The 19122-nt window shown below is 44.6% G+C and overlaps 1 protein-coding gene across 3 annotated transcripts in view; it reads right to left on the bottom strand.

Annotated features, from left to right (window-relative positions):
- KIAA1549L (KIAA1549 like) overlaps window positions 1-19122 on the bottom strand; it is a 282463-nt gene that overhangs the window by 118892 nt on the left and 144449 nt on the right. Inside the window, exons 2-8 of one of the 3 annotated variants that reach the window (XM_060303369.1) lie at window positions 17408-17752; window positions 14202-14810; window positions 12083-12198; window positions 9245-9464; window positions 8285-8418; window positions 2306-2468; window positions 740-799 (exon numbers count right to left, since the gene is read on the bottom strand). In XM_060303369.1, the coding sequence (XP_060159352.1) occupies window positions 740-799; window positions 2306-2468; window positions 8285-8418; window positions 9245-9464; window positions 12083-12198; window positions 14202-14810; window positions 17408-17752 (1647 nt within the window). Of the gene's footprint in view, window positions 1-739; window positions 800-2305; window positions 2469-8284; window positions 8419-9244; window positions 9465-12082; window positions 12199-14201; window positions 14811-15220; window positions 17388-17407; window positions 17753-19122 lie in introns of those variants that run through there. The other 2 variants (XM_060303368.1, XM_030864767.2) reach the window with 2 other exon arrangements.

Here is a 19122-nt window from a genome sequence, read left to right on the forward strand (position 1 = left end):
CTATTTACAATAGCCAGGACATGGAAGCAACCTAAGTGTCCATTGACAGGTGAATGGATAAAGAAGATGTGGCACATATATACAATGGAATATTACTCAGCCATAAAAAGAAACGAAATTGAATTATTTGTAGTGAGGTGGATGGGCCTAGAGTCTGTCATACAAAGTGAAGTGAGTCAGAAAGAGAAAAACAAGCACAGTATGCTAATACATACATATGGAATCTAAAAAAAAATGGTTCTGAAGAACCTAGGGGCAGGACAGGAATAAAGACGCAGACGTAGAGAATGGACTTGAGGACACTGGGAGAGGGAAGGGTAAGCTGGGACGAAGCGAGAGACCGGCATGGACATATATACACTACCAAATGTAAAACAGATAGCTAGTGGGAAGCAGCCACATAGCACAGGGAGATCAGCTTGGTGCTTTGTGACCACCTAGAGGGGTGGGATAGGGAGGGTGGGAGGGAGACGCAAGAGGGAGGGGATATGGGTATATATGTATATGTATAGCTGATGCACTTTGTTATACAGCAGAAACTAACACAACATTGTAAAGCAATTATACTCCAATAAAGATGTTAAAAAAATAATAAAGAAAGAAAGAGAGAGAAAGAAAGAGCAAGAGAGAGAGAGAGAGAGAGAGAAAGGAAAGAAAGTAAGAAAGGAAGGAAGGAAGAAAGAAAGAAAAAAATAAACCAACCTGATAGGGTGAAAGGGGAAATGAAAGAAGAGATTACCTGTAATTACCCAGTAGTCTCTGGTTGTTTCTGATATATCAAGGTTGGGGTATTCCAGCGCTAAAACAAACAAGAAACACACCAAATTACTTTCACAGGTTTTATATGTAAATATTGTTCAGAGAAATAGACATAGCTGACAATATACCAAGCAGCTAAATCCTGCTTTATCATTCTTGGGAATTCTAGGACATACAGACTGAAACTTGCTATTCAGAAAACTAAAATACTCAGTAAAGGGCTTTTGGGTGTCTGCTTTTGGTTTCTCCATCAAAACCTTCTTAAGTGAAACACTTCCATTGTCAAGACCTACAGGTAGAACCTATCTTAACAATAGCTTTCTCTTTAAAAATTATCCAACCATCACAACACTTTTAGGAATAATTATTTCTTGAATGGATTTTTCCAGTGTCAAGGACTAAGTTTTATAGCCAAATGTAACAGTACCATTTCTTTACAGGTGTGGTGACCATCAGAGTTAATACATGTAAAAGGCTTAGCATAGTACCTGGCACATAGTAAGTACTCAATAAATCATAGTTGTGTTATTGTTATTATTCTCAGAATATCAAGATGATGAAAAACGAAATTCTTCATGTGCTGCCAGGTGACATAATGCCATCTTTAATGACATCATCTTTTCCATAAAATCCAGAAGCATCTTTCCCTAGTATATGGAAAGTCACAAAAGCTTGCCATTAAACAAACATTAAAAAAAACTCTGAGTGTCTACTATGTGCTAATAAGTACATTCACACACATTATCTCACTTATCTACCATATATAAAAGAAGGAAATAGAAACAATTTTGCTAATACATGTTTAAAAAAATAACTTGCCCAGTGACCTTTAGAAATGTACCAATGATTAAATTTAAGAGCATAGATCTTTACTTCCTTTGGCTACCAAGTAAATGTTTGGGTACAAAATGTAGGCTGCATCGTCTTCAAAGTCTATGACTGCTGAATGGTAATGAGGATTATGTAACTGAAGCATTAGAGGAAGATGAGGCCACAAGCCTATGGGGACTTCATTAAGTGAAGTCACGATGCTGACTGCACATGAGTTGCATCATAATATCTATAGCCCGGGCAAGGGCTGTAGGCCCAGGAACATCTGCTGATGGCAGAAGTGGAGGAAACCATAGCAACCCAGATTGCCACAAGGACAGATGCTATACCAGGCAGTGTTATAAGCTCAGAAGGCAGACTGCTTGGGTTCAAACCCCAGGTTCCACGTCTCGCTAGCTATGTCAGAGTAGGCATCTTGTTAAAACTCTTGGAGTTTCAGTTTTCCCATCTGCAAAATGGGGTTAATTCTGCACCTACCTTATAGGGTAGTTGTGAGGATTAAATGAGATACGAGATAAGTGAAGGGTAAAAAGCACCTACTGCTTTTTTCAACGTGTAATAAAGTTTTCATCAATTCAATCCCCGTTGATCACATATTTCAGTTGTGATATAATGACAAAAGAGGTAGCATGTGGCCTGGCACCATGGAGGTTTGCTAAACAGACAAGGCCCCGGAGAAGATGGCAGAGTCCCTGTAGGACGTGGACATACTCACGTTCGGCGATGGTGAGCGGCGGGTAGGTGAGGTAGAACCCCACCAGCTCAGCGGAGAGCTGGCGGAGGAGGCTGCTGGCCACGGTGCCGTTGAGGAAGGAGCTTCGGTTGCCCACCACGTACACCAAGGTGACTGTCTGGGAGGCGTTGGACGTGCTCACCATCTGAATCGACACAGGAGGAAAGGGGAGGGAGACATGCCAAATAAGATGAGGGTCTGTTTCATGGAGGCCGTGGGAGGAGAAGTTTAAGGAGAAGTTGAGGTTAGGAATGAAAGGGAGGTGGGAAGAGAGCAAGGAAGAGATAAGAATAACAGTAGTTGTCACTTACGGATTGCTTGCTTACATGCCAGACATCGTGCTAAGGGCACATGATCTCATTTAATCCTCACCGCAACCCTAGGAGGTGTATCCTGTTATGACTCCCTTTTACAGAGGAGGAAACTGAAGCCCAGAATGATCAAGGGACTTGCCCAAGGTCACACAGCTAATAAGTGACGGAGACAGGATTCCAACCCAGGCAGCCTGACTTCGGGTTTTAACCACTGGTGTGTGTATCTTTTCCAGGGGCTAAATGGTCTCAGGCTACTTTTATGGTTCTGAAAATACACAATAGAGCATAGGAATGGTAAATTTAAGGAGGACTCAACTGCTCAGACAGAGAAAGCCTGAGTCAAACTTATGGGGGTTTTAAAGTTGAAAGGACAGGGAATGCACACCGTCCATCATCAACCTAGTCATGGACAGCGTGACCGAACCTGATGACAAAAAGAATTCAGAAATAGAAAACAGCTTCTTTAGAGAGAGATTCCATTTCCTTGTGGTCTATTAATTCAATGTAAAACATGTGAATATTACTATGAGATGGTGTGGTTTTCTTCTCGAATCTTGTCTAAGTCAGTTTTTTAGTTATGAGGAAATGAGACTTTTATAGGTCAATGTATACATAAAAATATCCCACAGATGAGCTTTGAAAAACAGATGCGGTAGGAAGGCATTCTGCCTGGTGAGACACTCTTTATGGGCTTCTGTGCTGGCGTCTGCCCCTTCCCCCTCCAGATGCATTTGCCACCCTGCCCTCATTCTGCTCAGTGCCCCCAGAGGCAGACCCCTGTGGACCACATCAATGGGCTCCTTGGCCCCCTGGCTTCAGCTGCAGGCAGCTCAGGAGGATGTGGGAGAGAAGGAGGAGAGTGAGGTCAGAGTTGGTGTCAGGGACTCCCTCCCGTGGGGTCACAGCTCATGCTGGGCAGCTCTGGCCTCAGGCTTCCCACAACTGCTGGCTCCTCTCACCGCATCGGCCCCAACTGTCACAGCCTTGGCAGCTGCACTGTCCCTGTGGTTTCCCTAGAGCCCGCCCACACTTCTACAAAGTCCATTTCATTGGACTTTCCTCAAATTATCTTCATTTGAATGTGTCCTCTCTTTCTGCCGGAAACTGATACCCAGTCTGTCCCAGACCTTTGTGTGCTCAGACATAAATATCTCTGCAACGTTCCTTTTAAACCTTACTTTGAAGAAGACTGTCAAGAATAGCTTCTTCATGTTATTTCGAACTTGTTCCCATAAGTGGAAGTTCCTTTTAAATTCTCTAACACAGTAGCGAGAGTCCCATGATTAACGACATACGGAGTCAACTTTTCTGGTCAACTATTACTTCCTTTCCAACAGTATTTCTGGAATGTGGTTTAGCCACAGATATTCATGCCTCTCCCAAGGTACCAAGAAAAAAGGCACTTCTTTCCGAATAATTCAAAAGACCTCACTGCACTGTCACCTAAAAAAATAATAACTAAAATAACTTTGCAACCTTTATCTCTATTCTGAACACTATTTTTTTGCTTTTCAACACAACTAAATCTCACTGGATCCCAAAGAGCTTGCAATATGGTATCTCTGTACATACTACTCTCGACCAGGTAAGTTATACATTTTTTCAGATGAGAATTTTTTTATTGAGGAGACATCATTGACATACAACATTATATTAGTTTCATACTTTTTTGTGGTAAAATACACATTACATTTTAATCATTTAAGGTGTACAGTTCAGTGGCATTAAGTACATTCGCATTATTGTGCAACTATCACCACCATCCATCTCCAAAACTTTTTCATCATCCCAAACTGAAACTCTGTACCTACTAAATAACGCCCCATTTCTTCCTCTTCCTAGCTCCTAGAAACAACCATTCTATTTTCTCTCTCTATTAATTTGACAAAACTAAATACTTTTTATAAGTGGAATCATACAGTAGTTGTCCTTTTGTGACTGGCTTCTTTCACTTAGCATGATGTCCTCAAGGTACATTCATGTTGTAGCCTGTGCCAGAATTTCCCTCCTTTTTAAGGATGAATAATATTCCATCGCATGTATATACCACATTGACTTATCCATTCACCCATGGATGGACACTTAGGTTGCTTCCACCTTTTGGTTGTTGTGAATAATGCTGCTATGAACACCGGTGTTCCAATATCTGTTCAAGTCCCTGGTTTAAATTCTATTGGGTATATATCCAGAAATTGAATTGTTGGACCATATGGTAATTCTATGTTTTTTTGAGGGAATGCCATACTGTTTTCCACAGCAGCTGCACCATTTGACACGTCCACCAGCAGTGCACAAGAGTCCCAATTTCTCCTTACCAATGCTTATTATTCTCTATTTTTTTATATAATAGCCATCCTCAATAGGTGTGAGTGGTATTTCATGGTTTTTATTTGCATTTCCCTAATGATTAGTCATGTTGAGCATCATTTCATGTGCTTACTGGCTACCTGTATATCGTCTTTGGAGAAATGTCTATTCAAGTCCTTTGCTCATTTCTTACTTGGGTTGTTTGGTTTTTTTCTTGCTGAGCTGTAGGAGTTCTTTACATATTCTAGATATTAACCCCCTATAGATACATGATTGGTAAATATTTTCTCCCATTCTGTGGGTTGCCTTTTGATTATGTCCTTTGAGCCACAAAAGTTTTTAATTTTGATGACATCTAACTTATTTATTTTTTCCTTTGTTACCTGTGCTTTTGGTGTCATATCAACAAATCACTGCCAAATCCAATGTCATGAAGCTTTTTTCCCCTATTTCTTCTAAGAGTCCTACAGTTTTAGCTTCTACATTTAGGTCTTTGATCCGTTTTGAGTTAACTTTTGTATACAGTGTTAGGTGAGGATCCAACTTCATTCTTTTGCTTGTGGAGATCCAGTTTCCTAGTAGTATTGGTTGAAAAGACTGTCCCTTCCCACACCAAATGGTCTCATCAAAAATCATTTGACCATATATGTAAGGGTTTATTTCTGGGCTCTCTATTCTGTTCCATTGGTCCATATGTCTGTCTTTATGCCAGTACCATACTGCTTTGATTACCATAGTTTTGCACTAAGTTTTGAAATCAGGAAGTGTGAGACCTCCAACTTTGTTTTCCTCTTTCAAGATTGTTTCGGCTATTTGGGGTCCCTTGATATTTCAGGTGAATTTTAGGATGCATTTTTCTATTTCTGCAAAAAACATCACTGGAATTTTGATAGGGATTGCATAGGGATCATTCTGGGTAGTATTTGACATCATAACAATACTAAGTCTTCCAATTCATGAGCACAGAATGTCTTTCCATTTATTTGTGTTTTCTTTACTGTACTCTTTTTTTTTTCTTATAGCTAAGAAAAGTGTGACCATTCTTGGGGGCTGCTTAACAACAACTTCATAAATAAGAAGAGATCCACAGGCCTGAAACCAAGGTCATATCACTGTTCCTTGATAGTCATGCCTTGTGCCTTGCAGGGGATACTTTCCCATTACCCCTCTACTCTTAGACTCATATGGGTTCTGACCGTATCTCTTACTTCCCATTCACTCATGCCATGATTTATTTAGCTAATTAGACCCACAACGCTGACAGAATGGAAGGCTGTTGTTTTCATTCTTAGTATCCATTCTCCCTTCTTCCTTGTCAGCACCACAATTCTCCTTGGGGAAACACCTCCTCCTCTCCAATCAGTTCATGTGCTTTGGTTGCAGTTGTCCCACTCAGGTTCCAGGAGTGGGCATCTCAGCCAGACTTAGTTGACTGGGATATTTCATATCCTTGACCACAGTTACTGGTCCAGAAATGGGCACGTGATCCAAGAGGGTTCAATGAAAACTAATCCAGGATTTTGACTGGAATGACACAAAAAAGGCACTCTGGATCCATGAGACTGTAAGTAATAAGGATGAGGCAAACCTGGAGGTGCCAGGGGCCTGAGGATGATGCCGCCCAGAGCAAGGCAAGCCAAGAGACGAAGAGAGAACTTCATGAAGAAATCATGTAAGCACCTGGATCCAACTGCTCCTGAAGTAAGGAGCTGTGAACCTTTCGGTTACATGACCCAATCACTTCCTCTTTTTTGCATAAGCCTGTGAGCTTGGATTCTGTTGCTTATAATCAAAAAGTCCTAACTGAGTCTACTATACTCTAGCCCCTAATATCAATGCTATACAAGTAAAAAATAATTAAGTCACTTTTTTGATGAATCTCTGAACAAATTAAATATTTACATGGTCTTATTCCACAAAAGATCCAAGGTGCCCCACAAATTACATTTAATACAATACACTGGTAATTTATTAATTACAAAACCAGGTCCTGAAAAAACAGATTAAAGACAACCCTGGGGCTTCCCTGGTGGCGCAGTGGTTGAGAGTCTGCCTGCTGATGCAGGGGACGCGGGTTCGTGCCCCGGTCCGGGAAGATCCCACATGCCGTGGAGCGGCTGGGCCCGTGAGCCATGGCCGCTGAGCCTACACGTCTGGAGTCTGTGCTCCGCAACGGGAGAGGCCACAACAGTGAGAAGCCCGCGTACCGCAAAAAAAAAAAAAAAGACAACCCTGGGGTGATGATTAACATGTAGCAATCTATGCATGATATAGGAGCCTAGAGGGTTACTAAATCCACACAACAACTTTGGCTCTGGGCTTCCTGCCAGCCAAGGCAAAAAGTGAAAGAGGGTTAATAAAACAATTCACCCAAAGCTGTGGATAGGTTCAAGAGCATCTAAAATCTATTTAGATGCAATTATCTAATTGCCCATTGTACTCTTTTCCAAGGAATGTTTGTTACTTGCTTTATAAAGTTTCATCTCACGGCCCCTGACTATCATACGACAACACAAGAGAGGATTCTTAAGGCCAAGGGCAGCTTATTTATCTTGGTGTCCCTTCCAGTGCCTGATAAAGAGAAGCTAGTCGATAAGTCTGTGCTTCTTGAATATAATTAGAATATGTTCCTCTGCCAAGCTCCAATAAGACTCATGTACCTGTGAGGATCATAAATGCAAACAGAAAGAAAAAGGAGCTGAGTCACACTCCTTACATAAATCTTATGTCTGTGACATGTTTTTAGATCTTAGTCTAATATGAACCAGATCATAATGAGATACTTCCATATATACTTTGGGTGAATCTAGAAAAGGACGACTGCTCATTCAAATTAAAATGTATGCTTTTCACATCATATTGGCTTTGCTGATAATTCACTTATGCTAAATGTCAATTTTAAAACCACTGAGCCTGCGCGTCCGGAGCCTGTGCTCCGCAGTGGAAGAGGCCACAACAGTGAGAGGCCTGTGTACCGCAAAAAAAAAATAAAATAAATAATAATAATAATAAATGTATTAGAAAGGCTTAAGGAAGCTTCAAGCCTTCCCAAGAAAGGCTTGGGAAAATAAATATTAAATCCCAAATCACAGCAGGTACACAGTTTCACAGCATCTCCCTTGTCATGACCACCACACCCCAGACATCCTCATCATTGCCAGGCCTGACTCAACTCGGTGGCCCCAAAGTGGCACCTTCTCCTGTTGATATCATATGCCCGAAGTACAAAGTTACATTTACACCAGGCAGCTTTGAAATGCGGGACCAAATCACTTCTTGCCAACATTTGTGTTCCGGTTGGCCTCTGTCAACTACACAGCTGAAGCACCCTCCTCCTTACCTGAATCGTCAGGTTGCTTTTAGTATTCAGAACTTTCCTCTGGGCGTCCTGGAAGGCCCTCTGTAGCCTGTGTTCCATCGTCTGAGCAAACTTGCAGGACCGTATGTTGTCCGACTGGCTCACAAACTGTAGCACTAGAATGAGAGTAATAAATCAGTGCTCACCAAAGCTCTGCGTCTTAGTTCCTTGAACTTAATAGCAGTCATGATATAAAACGGCATGATTTTACATCAGAGAAATCAGGCAAATAAGGACAGTTGCAATTTTGGAAGTGGCTCTTAAAATGATTTATAACATAAAAGAATTAAAAGCGGGATCTAACCTGAGATTCCCTCCAATGCAAAGGATTTTGTGATTTCATTTGATTGGCATATGGAGACATCTGCTCCAAGACAACAAAACGGCTTAAGAGTGATCATGTCTTCTATTTCTTTGCAGGGGAAAAAAACAATCAGTTGGCCTGCATGACTAAGTTGTTTGAGTCTTTCAATTTCAATGGTTCCTCTACTCTTGTGGTTTACAAACCACAGATCAGAGTCACCAGGGAGTTTGAAAGAAAGATTCCAAGGCCTAAGCTCAGAGATTCTGATTCAGGGGCATCTGGAACATGTTGCTGCAAAGCACAGATTTTATGGACGCTCAACTCTCCTCAGTAACCACTGCTAATACAGGAAAAAATAAATACAGTATATGATGCTCACAAGTACGATATACTCATAATTATATAAATTGGGAAGAAAGACTCCTGTGAAGGAATATTTCTAATGAGTCCAGGTTGGAAAAGTTTAGGCTGCTGTGCAGGGAACTTGGACATTTGATTAGCAAGGCCCTTGGAGGAAGGTACACAATGACTCTAAGAAATAACAGAGCAGCTAGTGATGGAGTTTTCAAACAGGTGTCCTCTTGGTACCACCACGGATCCCAGAACGGATAGGAATCCTTTCCTTCTGAGTTACTTGCCTGTTTTCAGCTGCAAGTAGCCTGCAGGCTGGGGAGTCCACGGGGAGGCAAGTACTGCCACAGACTGCAAGGCTGGGATGTGTTGCTTCAGATCTGCAGTGACATTGCTGATCCCATAAACGCCCAGCGTTTCAATCACTGCAGCAGGCAAGTAGACCAGCCTCCCTTTGGTAGCATAATAACCAACAGTGACGTTGTGAGAATGCTCCAGCATGTCCACCTACAAAACAAATGGACCCACAGAACTCAGTGTTCATTTCCATGGTACTTTAAGTTCTTCTTGGTGTTTCTTAGAACCACAACTGTTACTCAGCATGGCTAAGTAATAGGACACTCCCATTTGCCAAATATTCTAACAATCCCATAAGCCTATGGGGATTGTCAAGTCTCAAAATACAAGAATACAACAAAATATAGTTTATATTGAACCTACGGATATAGGATTCAATCTATATTTAATTTAATTCTGGAATAGAATTAAATGTGTGGGGTTTTTTTATTATTATTCTTTAAGTGCCTCAGTATAATCCTGTGAGCATCGATTAGCACCCAAGAAGGCAGGCAGGAGACGGCAGGCAAAAGAGATTTCCAGGGAATGGAATGCTGGGAAAAACAGCTGTATCCTATTTCTCATCATTTATAAACATTAAAAGGCAGAAGTGATAGATTAAGTGGAGGCCCTTCAGGACAGGGGTCAGGTAGTAAATGAGGTGAATTCCTTTCTTTAGAAGCTGAGAGAAGAACTGTTCAGACTTCACTCCATTCTTAGCTTGTGACTGGTTCAAGACCAAGGCAGGGATGGGCCATGGAGAGTTTCTCTTACAGCTGAGTCCTAAGGGATATTGATGATCTGAGCTCATTCTGACCCAACTGGAAGATTCTGAGACTTTCGATTTTATTCTTACTTTGTTTTGTTTTCTTAGTGTTTTATATCAGCAGTTCAGGGTGTTTTTAACACCTGCTTTCCTCCCCCTTATTCTTGCACTTCCATTAGGAGTGTCATGTGTATTTGCCAAAGAAACCAAGACAATTGATTTTGCAGCAGGCTGGGTATGCCTTTGCTTCCTCCACACTGTGTGCTCCCCAGCACGTTGTTACCTAAAGGCAGTGTTCAAGGTGACTTTAGGTGACTTTCTGGATGGAACATGGACTCAGCACCAAATGCCACCAAGTCACCCAGCAAGAAAGTTACTCCCATTCCAACCCTTCCAATTACCTCAAGGAGCAGGTCTCAGTTTGAGGATAATTGACTTTTAACACCTCTCTAATCCTTGCTAACCATATTTTTAAACAAACAAAGGAACACCAGGCCCAGCCTTAATGCCTTCTGTAAGCAACAATGTCTAGCTTGAATTTAGCAGACTGTTTCCATTATTTTCATTTTTATTTTTATCTTTTAAAAGTTTTGGCCACACCGCTCAGCTAGCAATATCTCAGTTCCCTGACCAGGGATTGAACCTGGGCCATGGAAGTGAAGGTGCAAATCCTAACCACTAGACCACCAGGGAACTCCCTATTCTCCTTTTTATGATTACCTTTTATTTGTGGCAAATGATCCTGATTACCATTTATGGTGGTAATATCAAACATCCTTTCAACAGAAACGTGTTTAAGTGTTTTTTTTTTTAATTTTTTGGAGTATAGTCAATTTACAATGTTGTGTTAGTTTCAGGTGTACAGCAAAGTGAATCAATTATACATATACATATCTCCACTCTTTTTAAATTCTTTCCCATATAGGTCATTACAGAGTATTGAGAAGAGTTCCCTGTGCTAGACAACAGGTCCTTATTAGTTATCTATTTTATATACAGTAGTGTGTGTATGTCAATCCCAATCTTAAGTGTTTTTTAAATAAAAGCTGATTTTAAAAAAAACTAACATGTACTAATTGTCACAGCGGTCTGTGATGATATGCAAAAAAGGCAAAAGCTGTGAGAAAATTTGCAAACAACCAAAGTTTAGTGAAAACTGTCTCAGGTAACCACATGGAAGCATTCACATTTTCAAATAAAGTTTCTGGTGCAGAAACCACAGATGCCTCTCGTGGAGAGCATTTCTTCTTTTTTTTTTTTTCAGAATTACATAAAAGAGATTAACCATGACCAATAAACTGTGTACCCAATCTCCTTCCTAGTCCTTCATGTGGTGGTGGGGAAGGACCCCTAATCTGAATGCAGCTGGGGCACAAAGCATCAAAGGAGGAAGCGACAGCAATATTTTTTAGTGACGTAAAGGGTTGTCCATTGACTGCCAATCACACTTACTGCTTGAAAACTTGGAATCAAACCAAAAGGGTGTAAAGCAAGGCTTCCATCACTTAGATATGCCATCAAAATCAGCTAGTGGCTGTTAAATAGTTCTTGGCATTAAAGTGTTTAGAGAAAAAAAATGTTTACTTCCCTATCTGCTGCTGGCAATTCAAGCAAAGGTGGACTCAGTTTACAAGTCAGAGTAATTTTTAAATGTCCAGAAATAAATCACTAATTGTTCACAATGGTGAGGAAGATAAAGGAAAAACACAATGGATGATTTCTGCAAAATTACACTGACACAATTAAATACTTTCCCCAAACAACAGGATAATGGGACAATTTAAAACAGAACCTCCAGGCTTAAAAAAAAAAAAAAAAAACTAGACATAAGGCAATTATCCTCAATTTTCCATCTCAGAATTTGACCTTCTCCAGCTACCATGCATTAGCTATTTGCCCAAATGATGAAAGATTCTACTTCTGTTGTGGCTATGGTACCCAGGTAGGAGGAAAACAATCTAAACAGACTCTGGACCCAAGAGGAAGAGATAGATGAGCCTGGTTACAAAAGCAGGGGGCTTACATGAGCCAAGACGTCATTCTGGTGAAATGCCTTCCGCAATGCCTGTGTGAGCCCTCTGGCTACATTAAACTTCAAGGCTTCACTGATCTGCACCCTCCTTTGGGTCAGAAAGAGAACTGTGGGGCGAAACAGAAGCATGCAATCAGCATAAGGCAGCAGACCTCCTAATTAATGAGCCCTCCTCTCCTCCCCAGCTACCCACCACCTCCTACAGGCTCTGAGCAAAGCTAGTGGGCACAGGTCCAACCAATGGGGCAGCAGCTCCGTTGGTCCCGCTCAAGTCCTAAGGAGAGAAGGCCCCAGCCATTCGTGTGGCCCTAGTGGAGAGAGAGCTAGCATGCTGGTGGTACTTCACTTCTGACCAACGCTGCCTCTGACCCTGAAAGCCAGGCTAAGCCTTGCCTGCCCCTGACCGGTCTGCATGCAAGGAAATTCCTGGAACAGCATCCCTGAGAACCTCCTTAACTGCAGGCCCTGCATCCTAAAACAGCCTAAATCAACCCTGCATCGGGAGGTGCAGTCCTCACCCCACAAGCAGGACAGAGACAGGAATGCAGACCTGGCATGGAGAAGAGGCATTTGTGATTGAACATGACAGGTGCTAGGTGAATGGAAGCCTAGGATGTGGTTGGAGGCCCTTGGAGGAGGATCCAGCTCTGACTTGGGCAAGCGGGTGGGGATCAGGGAAAGTTTCCGGGAGGAACTGTCGCTTCCACTGAGTCTTGGAGGATGATGGGCGTGAACCAGGCCCAGGCCGGAGGGACTGCCCCCTGCCACTCCCAGCAGAGGGAAGACCAAGTGCAAAGGCACAGGGGAGAGAAGTGAATATTTCAGCCTACAGTATCAGGCTCGGTCCTGGGGCAGCGGGCAATGAAGGGTTTAAAGCAAAGGCATGTATTTTAGGAGGCTCTCTGGATTCCAGACTGGAGAACAGATTGGAGGGTGGGGGAAGTCTGCAGGCAGAGAGAGAAATCTGGCTGTGGTTTCAGAAATTTAGGTGAGCGATGGTGACGCTGTGAACCAGGGAAGCGGCAGTGAGGGTGGAGGGAAGAGGTATTTAGGAGGTAGAACTGGAAGGAACCGGTCGTTGACTGGGGGTGGCTGGGGTGAAGGGAGGTTGTGAAGAAGAGGGAGGGGAGAATGTTCCAGATTTCTGCACCTAGGTGGCTGGGATGTGGAAAACCAGATGGTATAACTGCTTGAGAAACTGAAAAAGATACTGTGCTTTCTGCTCTGCCTAGTTTCACAATTTCCCATTTTAGAATAAGACACATCTCAAGAGATAATTTCATTTAATTCTTTGCGGGGTGAAGAGGAAGGCGGGACATGAGCATTCAACACTGGCATGTTCTTTCAAATAACGTGTCTAATGCTTTTTATAGCAGACATTGCCACACTATTAAAAGCATCCTGTGCCTTCCTGGCCCGTCTGCTGCAACTCAGAGGCGGGGGCTAAAAAAGACAGCATCTACGCGACTTTTTCAAGAAGGTCTCCTTTTTAACATCAGAAGAAATCTTGGGCGCCAACATAATGTACGGTAGCTGTACTGTTAGTATCTGCTGGTTGAGAAAATACATGACAGAAAGCCCTTCCCAAGATTCTGCATTTTACCGATCCCATCATTCACGCGTGTGAGACATCACCGAGGTCTCTACACACAAACTTTGGTGTACATTTGTTGTCTCAGACTCGCTGGCAGAACTGGTTTCCCAGGAGCCTCTGATATCAGGATGGATCCCAGGACTAGAATCCATGTCACATGATGCTCCTCTCCTCTGTCACTCGATAAAGATCAGGGCTTCTCAACCTCGGCATTACGGGTGTTTTGGGTTGGATCGTTCTTTGTCGCCTGACTGTCCCATGCACTGCAGGACGTTTAGCAGCATCCCCGGTCTATAACTCACTAGATGCCCGTAACACCCTCCCTACCCTCCAAGTTGTAGACACCCAAAAACATCTCCAGACATGGCCAAATGTCCCCTGGTGGCTGGGCAGGGGGGCAAAATCGCCCCCTGGTTGAGAACCACTGATCTCAAAGAAATCTAATAATTCCGCTACACCTCTGAGGCCACGATGCACTTGCTGCTTTCAAGTCAAATCAGGACAGTGGACTCTTACCTGTCTTCACCAGGAGCTTACTGGACATCTGACACTCCAGGTTGGATGCCATTTTGCCAGTTGTGACCATGGCCATGGACACAGAGGGAAGAGCGACGTCTGTGTTTTCTGCTGACAAAGGCGGCATCCGGGTGGCCCTTACTGGTGCAGTGATGGACGTCAAGGCTGCCGTGATTGTCAGCGGGCGTGCGGTGGACACCTTGGGCATGTCTGGGTTGGTGGGATTCAGGAAGCCCGTGTACATGGCTTGTGGTTTCCTGGGGAGGTGTGTTGTGGACAACAGGCCAGAGGCAGTGCCCGTGTTCCCTTGCATGGCCATGGGAGTGCTCACGGTGTGTGCTGTTCTTGCAAACATGTAGGTCGGCGTGAACGAGAAGGCTGGATGGGCTGCCCCTGGTGTCGCCTTTGGGCCAGATGCTGCGTTGCTTGTGACGTTTTTAGCTACAGCAGTGGTCCAGCTGCTCTTGACTAATCCCGAGGCCACGGCCGAAGGGCTGCTGCCGGCGCCCTTAGCAACCAGGGCTGCAGACAGCACCAGTGGACTCGGTTTCCGAAGAAACAACATGGTTGCTGTTGTTGGTTCTGCCTTGGGCGACACCGAGGAGTCCACTGCAAAGAGAGAAAAGCGAAGTTTGTCATTGGTCCGGAATGCACACACCACTGTGGGAATGAATGGATGTAACTTATGGATTTGCTGGGGTGAAAAGTCTCTGAGCACTGGAATTTAGGCAAAACAGCTTTAGGTTCGTTAAGTCGATTAAACATAATGAGAATGCCACTTAGAGCAAAGCTATGGTTGGAAATAAGGACACTTAAATTCTGAATACTTTCCAAAAAATCAAGTCGGCAGAAGATCAGGGGCCCTGACTATCTGGACTGCTAACTCATTCACCATCCTGGAATCAGGTATATCTGCTCCTTCTGAGCAAAGCTGTGTATCTCTGTTGAGCTTGAAGATGCTTTGGCCCCAGAAGCAGTCACACCTATTTTGGGGGAGGGGGTACCAGGAAACAAACTACCTGCATTAGTGGCTGCACCTGTCCACTTCTCGGGGCGCTGAGAAGCCGGCAGTGCTTTGGATGGGGTCCTGAATAAGGCACTGGTTGACAGAGGAGGAGATTCAGCAGTAGAGTGATATCTCGGGATACTCTGGAACGGTGGGGAAGCACTTATCACTGGAGGTGGATAGATGTTGCCGGAAATTTGGAAACTTGTATCCGTTCCATCTGAAAGCATTTCCCATAAGCTAGCTGTGGAAGTTAGACTTGGAGAGGTCAGCACAGGAGAGTGTGTTGGATGGGCAGGCAGCCGTAGATGGGGATGAGACACAGAAGGTTGACTAATGGATGGGTCATCTTCAACCTCAGCTGTTTGAAAGTCTCTGGAATAGTTGTTAGTGTTTATAGACAAGAAGTCTGTATGGTTTCCAACCATGGTAACGTCTGACTGTTGGACGAGCTGGTTACTGCTTGTACCAGAGACTGGATCCTGAACGCTAAAGCCTTCTGCAGTCGCTAAATGCCCAACATTATCTTTGAAATCCCGAGATTTTATTGTACTTGCAGCAGAATTTAAACCACCGGGAGGAGCAGTTGAAGCTGAGTGAGTTTCCCAACTTGTGGAGTTAATTGTGTGCCCGTTCACATCATAATTTGTTTGCTGCTGCAAGCCAGATATCATTGGTTCTGTTGAACGGGATCCAGTTTCTGCTGCAAGAGAATGCCAGAAAACATCTGTGATTGCTGGCTTCTTCATGTCTCCCATTGTTGAGAAATCATAGACCTCACTGGAGGAGGGAAATGCTGTCACCTGTTTGGAAGCTGAAACTGGCAACTCAGAATGGTCCGTCACAACTGTGTAAGTATCTGGCTTGGTGTTGGAAGAGCTATGAGATGGAGAAACAGTCTGGGTGGCTCGTGCGAAGGGGATGGAAGATGGAGATAATTCTGAAGGAAGGAGGTTTGTTCTTGGTGGTGTAATGTCTGAAGAAACCCAATCAGTGCTAAAATCAGAGGTGACTCCACTTACAGTGTGAAGACTTGGCCTCTCTTTACTTGAAACGGTCTGGAGAGCAACTGTCAAATTTGCCTTTTTGTTTTTCTTTAAAACAGCTGTTCCGCTACCTTCTTTCTGCAGGGGAAATGTCCAAGTCGTGGAAGGAAGATTAGGAAATGTGCTTGAGAGGAGCAGGTCTGCAGCTGCAGTCGGAGAGGGTCCATAATTGCCTGCTTCTTGAGGAGTTGGCACTGGGGGCGTGGCGGATGGCGAGGCATGATTCCCTGCCAGCTGGAGGAAGGAAGGCATGGAGGGGAAGTCCGCCACTGCGCCATTTGATGGGGATGTGAGAACCTCCCCAGAAAGGATTTCTTGCCCTCGGCTGGCTGGGGTGAGAGGCAGAGAAGGCACCAAAGGGGAGGATGTGTGTTCTGCTGAAAGGGCGGGCCCTCTGGAATTCTCTGGAGCTGCTGACAAGTGCAGGGGGTGAGCAGAGTCCTTTGCAGTAGCAGGGGCTGCCTTTCGGCTGATCATTCCCACTGCCACCGATTCTGCAGCCTGGACAGGTGAAGACACAGCCTCATGGGTCGCGGTGCTCTTAAAGGCTGGCAGAGACACCCCGTTACGTGCTCTTTCAGCCACCTCAGCTTCAATTGGCTGGGTGGATGCAGGACTTGGAGCCCCTTCCAACACCGATGATGAGGGTGTTCCACCTGGAAGCTGAAGAAGACTTCCGGGAGCTAGGGGAGGGAGAGACGGATGGGCCAGGTCGGCCACGGAGCTCGGAAACTCAGGTGTGTGAGAGACTGCTGAGTGAGGACCCTCTGCTGGGCTTGAGGATCCAGGAAAACCTGGACGAGGGACGCCTATTAAATCCTGCGTATTTCTGGATGGAGTGTGGTTCATTTCCTCAGCAAATGGGTTTAGGGGATTAGCTATGCTCTGCCTTGAGGATGAGTCAGTTGGAGCTGTTTGGGGGAATAAAAGCACTTTGATGGGTTGCTCTGCTGGCTTAGAAAAGATGATGGAATGAGGTGAGGCAGGAGCCAATGAAGAAGGTGAAGATGAGGGGAGAGCGTCTGCCCTCAGGGAATGTAGTTCTGCCATGGAAGGAGTCCCTACCCACGGTGGCCGGGATGGGAGGCCAGCACGGGAGGACGCCACTGGTGGGAGAGGGGACAGTGTGGGAAGCATGCTGGTGTGAGGCAAACCTGACACGGCGGCTGCTTCTTTTCCCCCTGGAAGTCTTGGTTGGACCAGGGCCTCCGCAGAATCCTTGGAAGGCTCGAGGGAGGTGCTATGTCCACTGCCTTGGTAAGGGGAAGGAGAGAAGTCCCTGTGGGCCCGAGCTTGGCGCTGTGTCTTGGGTGGAGGCGTCTGGGCAGACTGCGGCCAGCTCGTGTTGTCAGGGGACCGTCCCGGCACAGGCTTCATTCTGTCCACCGCTGAGGAAGACTGGACTTCGGACAAAGGCCATGTTGGTGAAATCGGTAACAATTTCCCATGAGGAAATGACACCGGGGTTGGGGTGACAGTGATCTGTAGATTGTCCCTTCCTGTGAAACAAAGGATCAAGCAGTCAGGCATCGGCTCACCATAGGTCCTGGAGAGAAGGGTAGGCCAGACAGGCACCGCTGGGACCTCACAGAGCTTCCACCGCATCACAGAAGACTCATTAAACACATTCAAATGATAACTTAGGTAATTACAAATACATAGATGCTGCAGCTAACCTACAGGGCAGGGTTGGTGAGAACTGGTCTCTGATGAAGTGACGTTTAAGCAAAGATGTGGTAGATACTTGTGTATTTTAAATCTCTTTTCTGTTCCACCTACAAGGGTTGGACTGTGAAACTCACAACCTGGAAAATCAAAGATGAACATGGCTCCCTGCCATGGCCACGGACACCAAAATAAATCCCATCCAATAATCCAAAATGCAAAGGGAAAGGACTGTCTATCTGAATGCAAATCTTTTTTATTTCAGACCCTAGGGCATCTCAAGCACAATAACTGAGGTTGCCTGTGTTTGGGAACATGGCACCAAGGAGACATATTTATTTTGTTGGATGTAAAAGGATTCCTGATGCTATCGTTCACACCATGTCAAATAGCAAAGGGGATTTCTTTCAAATTAGGCTATTTCTGTGAGAAACACTATTCACATCCCATCTAGGACCAGAGACACCTCTCATGAGGCCTGGTGTCATTCCCAGCACCTGCAGAGAAACCAGAACTGTCAGCACTAATGAGCAAAACTGCAGGCAGAAAGGCGAGGAGACGGGGCCAAATGGTGACTCCGCAGGAAAGGAGGCAAGGAAATAACTGATCAGAAAGCCGGGAATTCCATGCTTGGGAAGAGAAACGACATCCTGCTTGAGGATTCTCGGATCCCCCTTTCCACAGTGGTCCCGATGGTGTTGATGACCCCCCAGAGGTGGCTAAGTGCCCTTAAATGGTATTTTAAATTAAAAATAACAAAGAAAAGGTACTCCTAGAGTTCTCTATGTCATTGGCCAAAAAAACGTTAGAACCACCTGATAGAAGCAGACATACCAAGAGCGGAAGTCAGAAGACCTGGGTTCGCACGCACCCTCTAGCCACCCGCGGCTGTGTGTGCACCTGCGGATTGCTGTGGCAGGAGTGAGGGCAACAAGCACACTCTAACTGCCCCACTGGCTGGCTGGGAGGAACAGAGGAAATCAAGGAGGTGGAAGGAAGGGCTCCCCAAGCAGAAAAGCACCAAACAAATGCTTAAAAAAAAAAAAATCACTAAACAAGTGAGCGGTCATTACAGGCTCTAAGTCCCTGTGTTTTCTGTTTATTTCTTTCACTAAAGAGGACGCTATGGTCCAGAGTGGAGACATCATTGCCAGAAGCCACATAACCCATCAGGGACAGAAGCAGGTCCAGATGCGAGGTTTCC

Source organism: Globicephala melas, chromosome 8 (genome assembly GCF_963455315.2).
Source record: "Globicephala melas chromosome 8, mGloMel1.2, whole genome shotgun sequence".
In the NCBI taxonomy this organism is placed as follows: Eukaryota; Metazoa; Chordata; class Mammalia; order Artiodactyla; family Delphinidae; genus Globicephala; species Globicephala melas.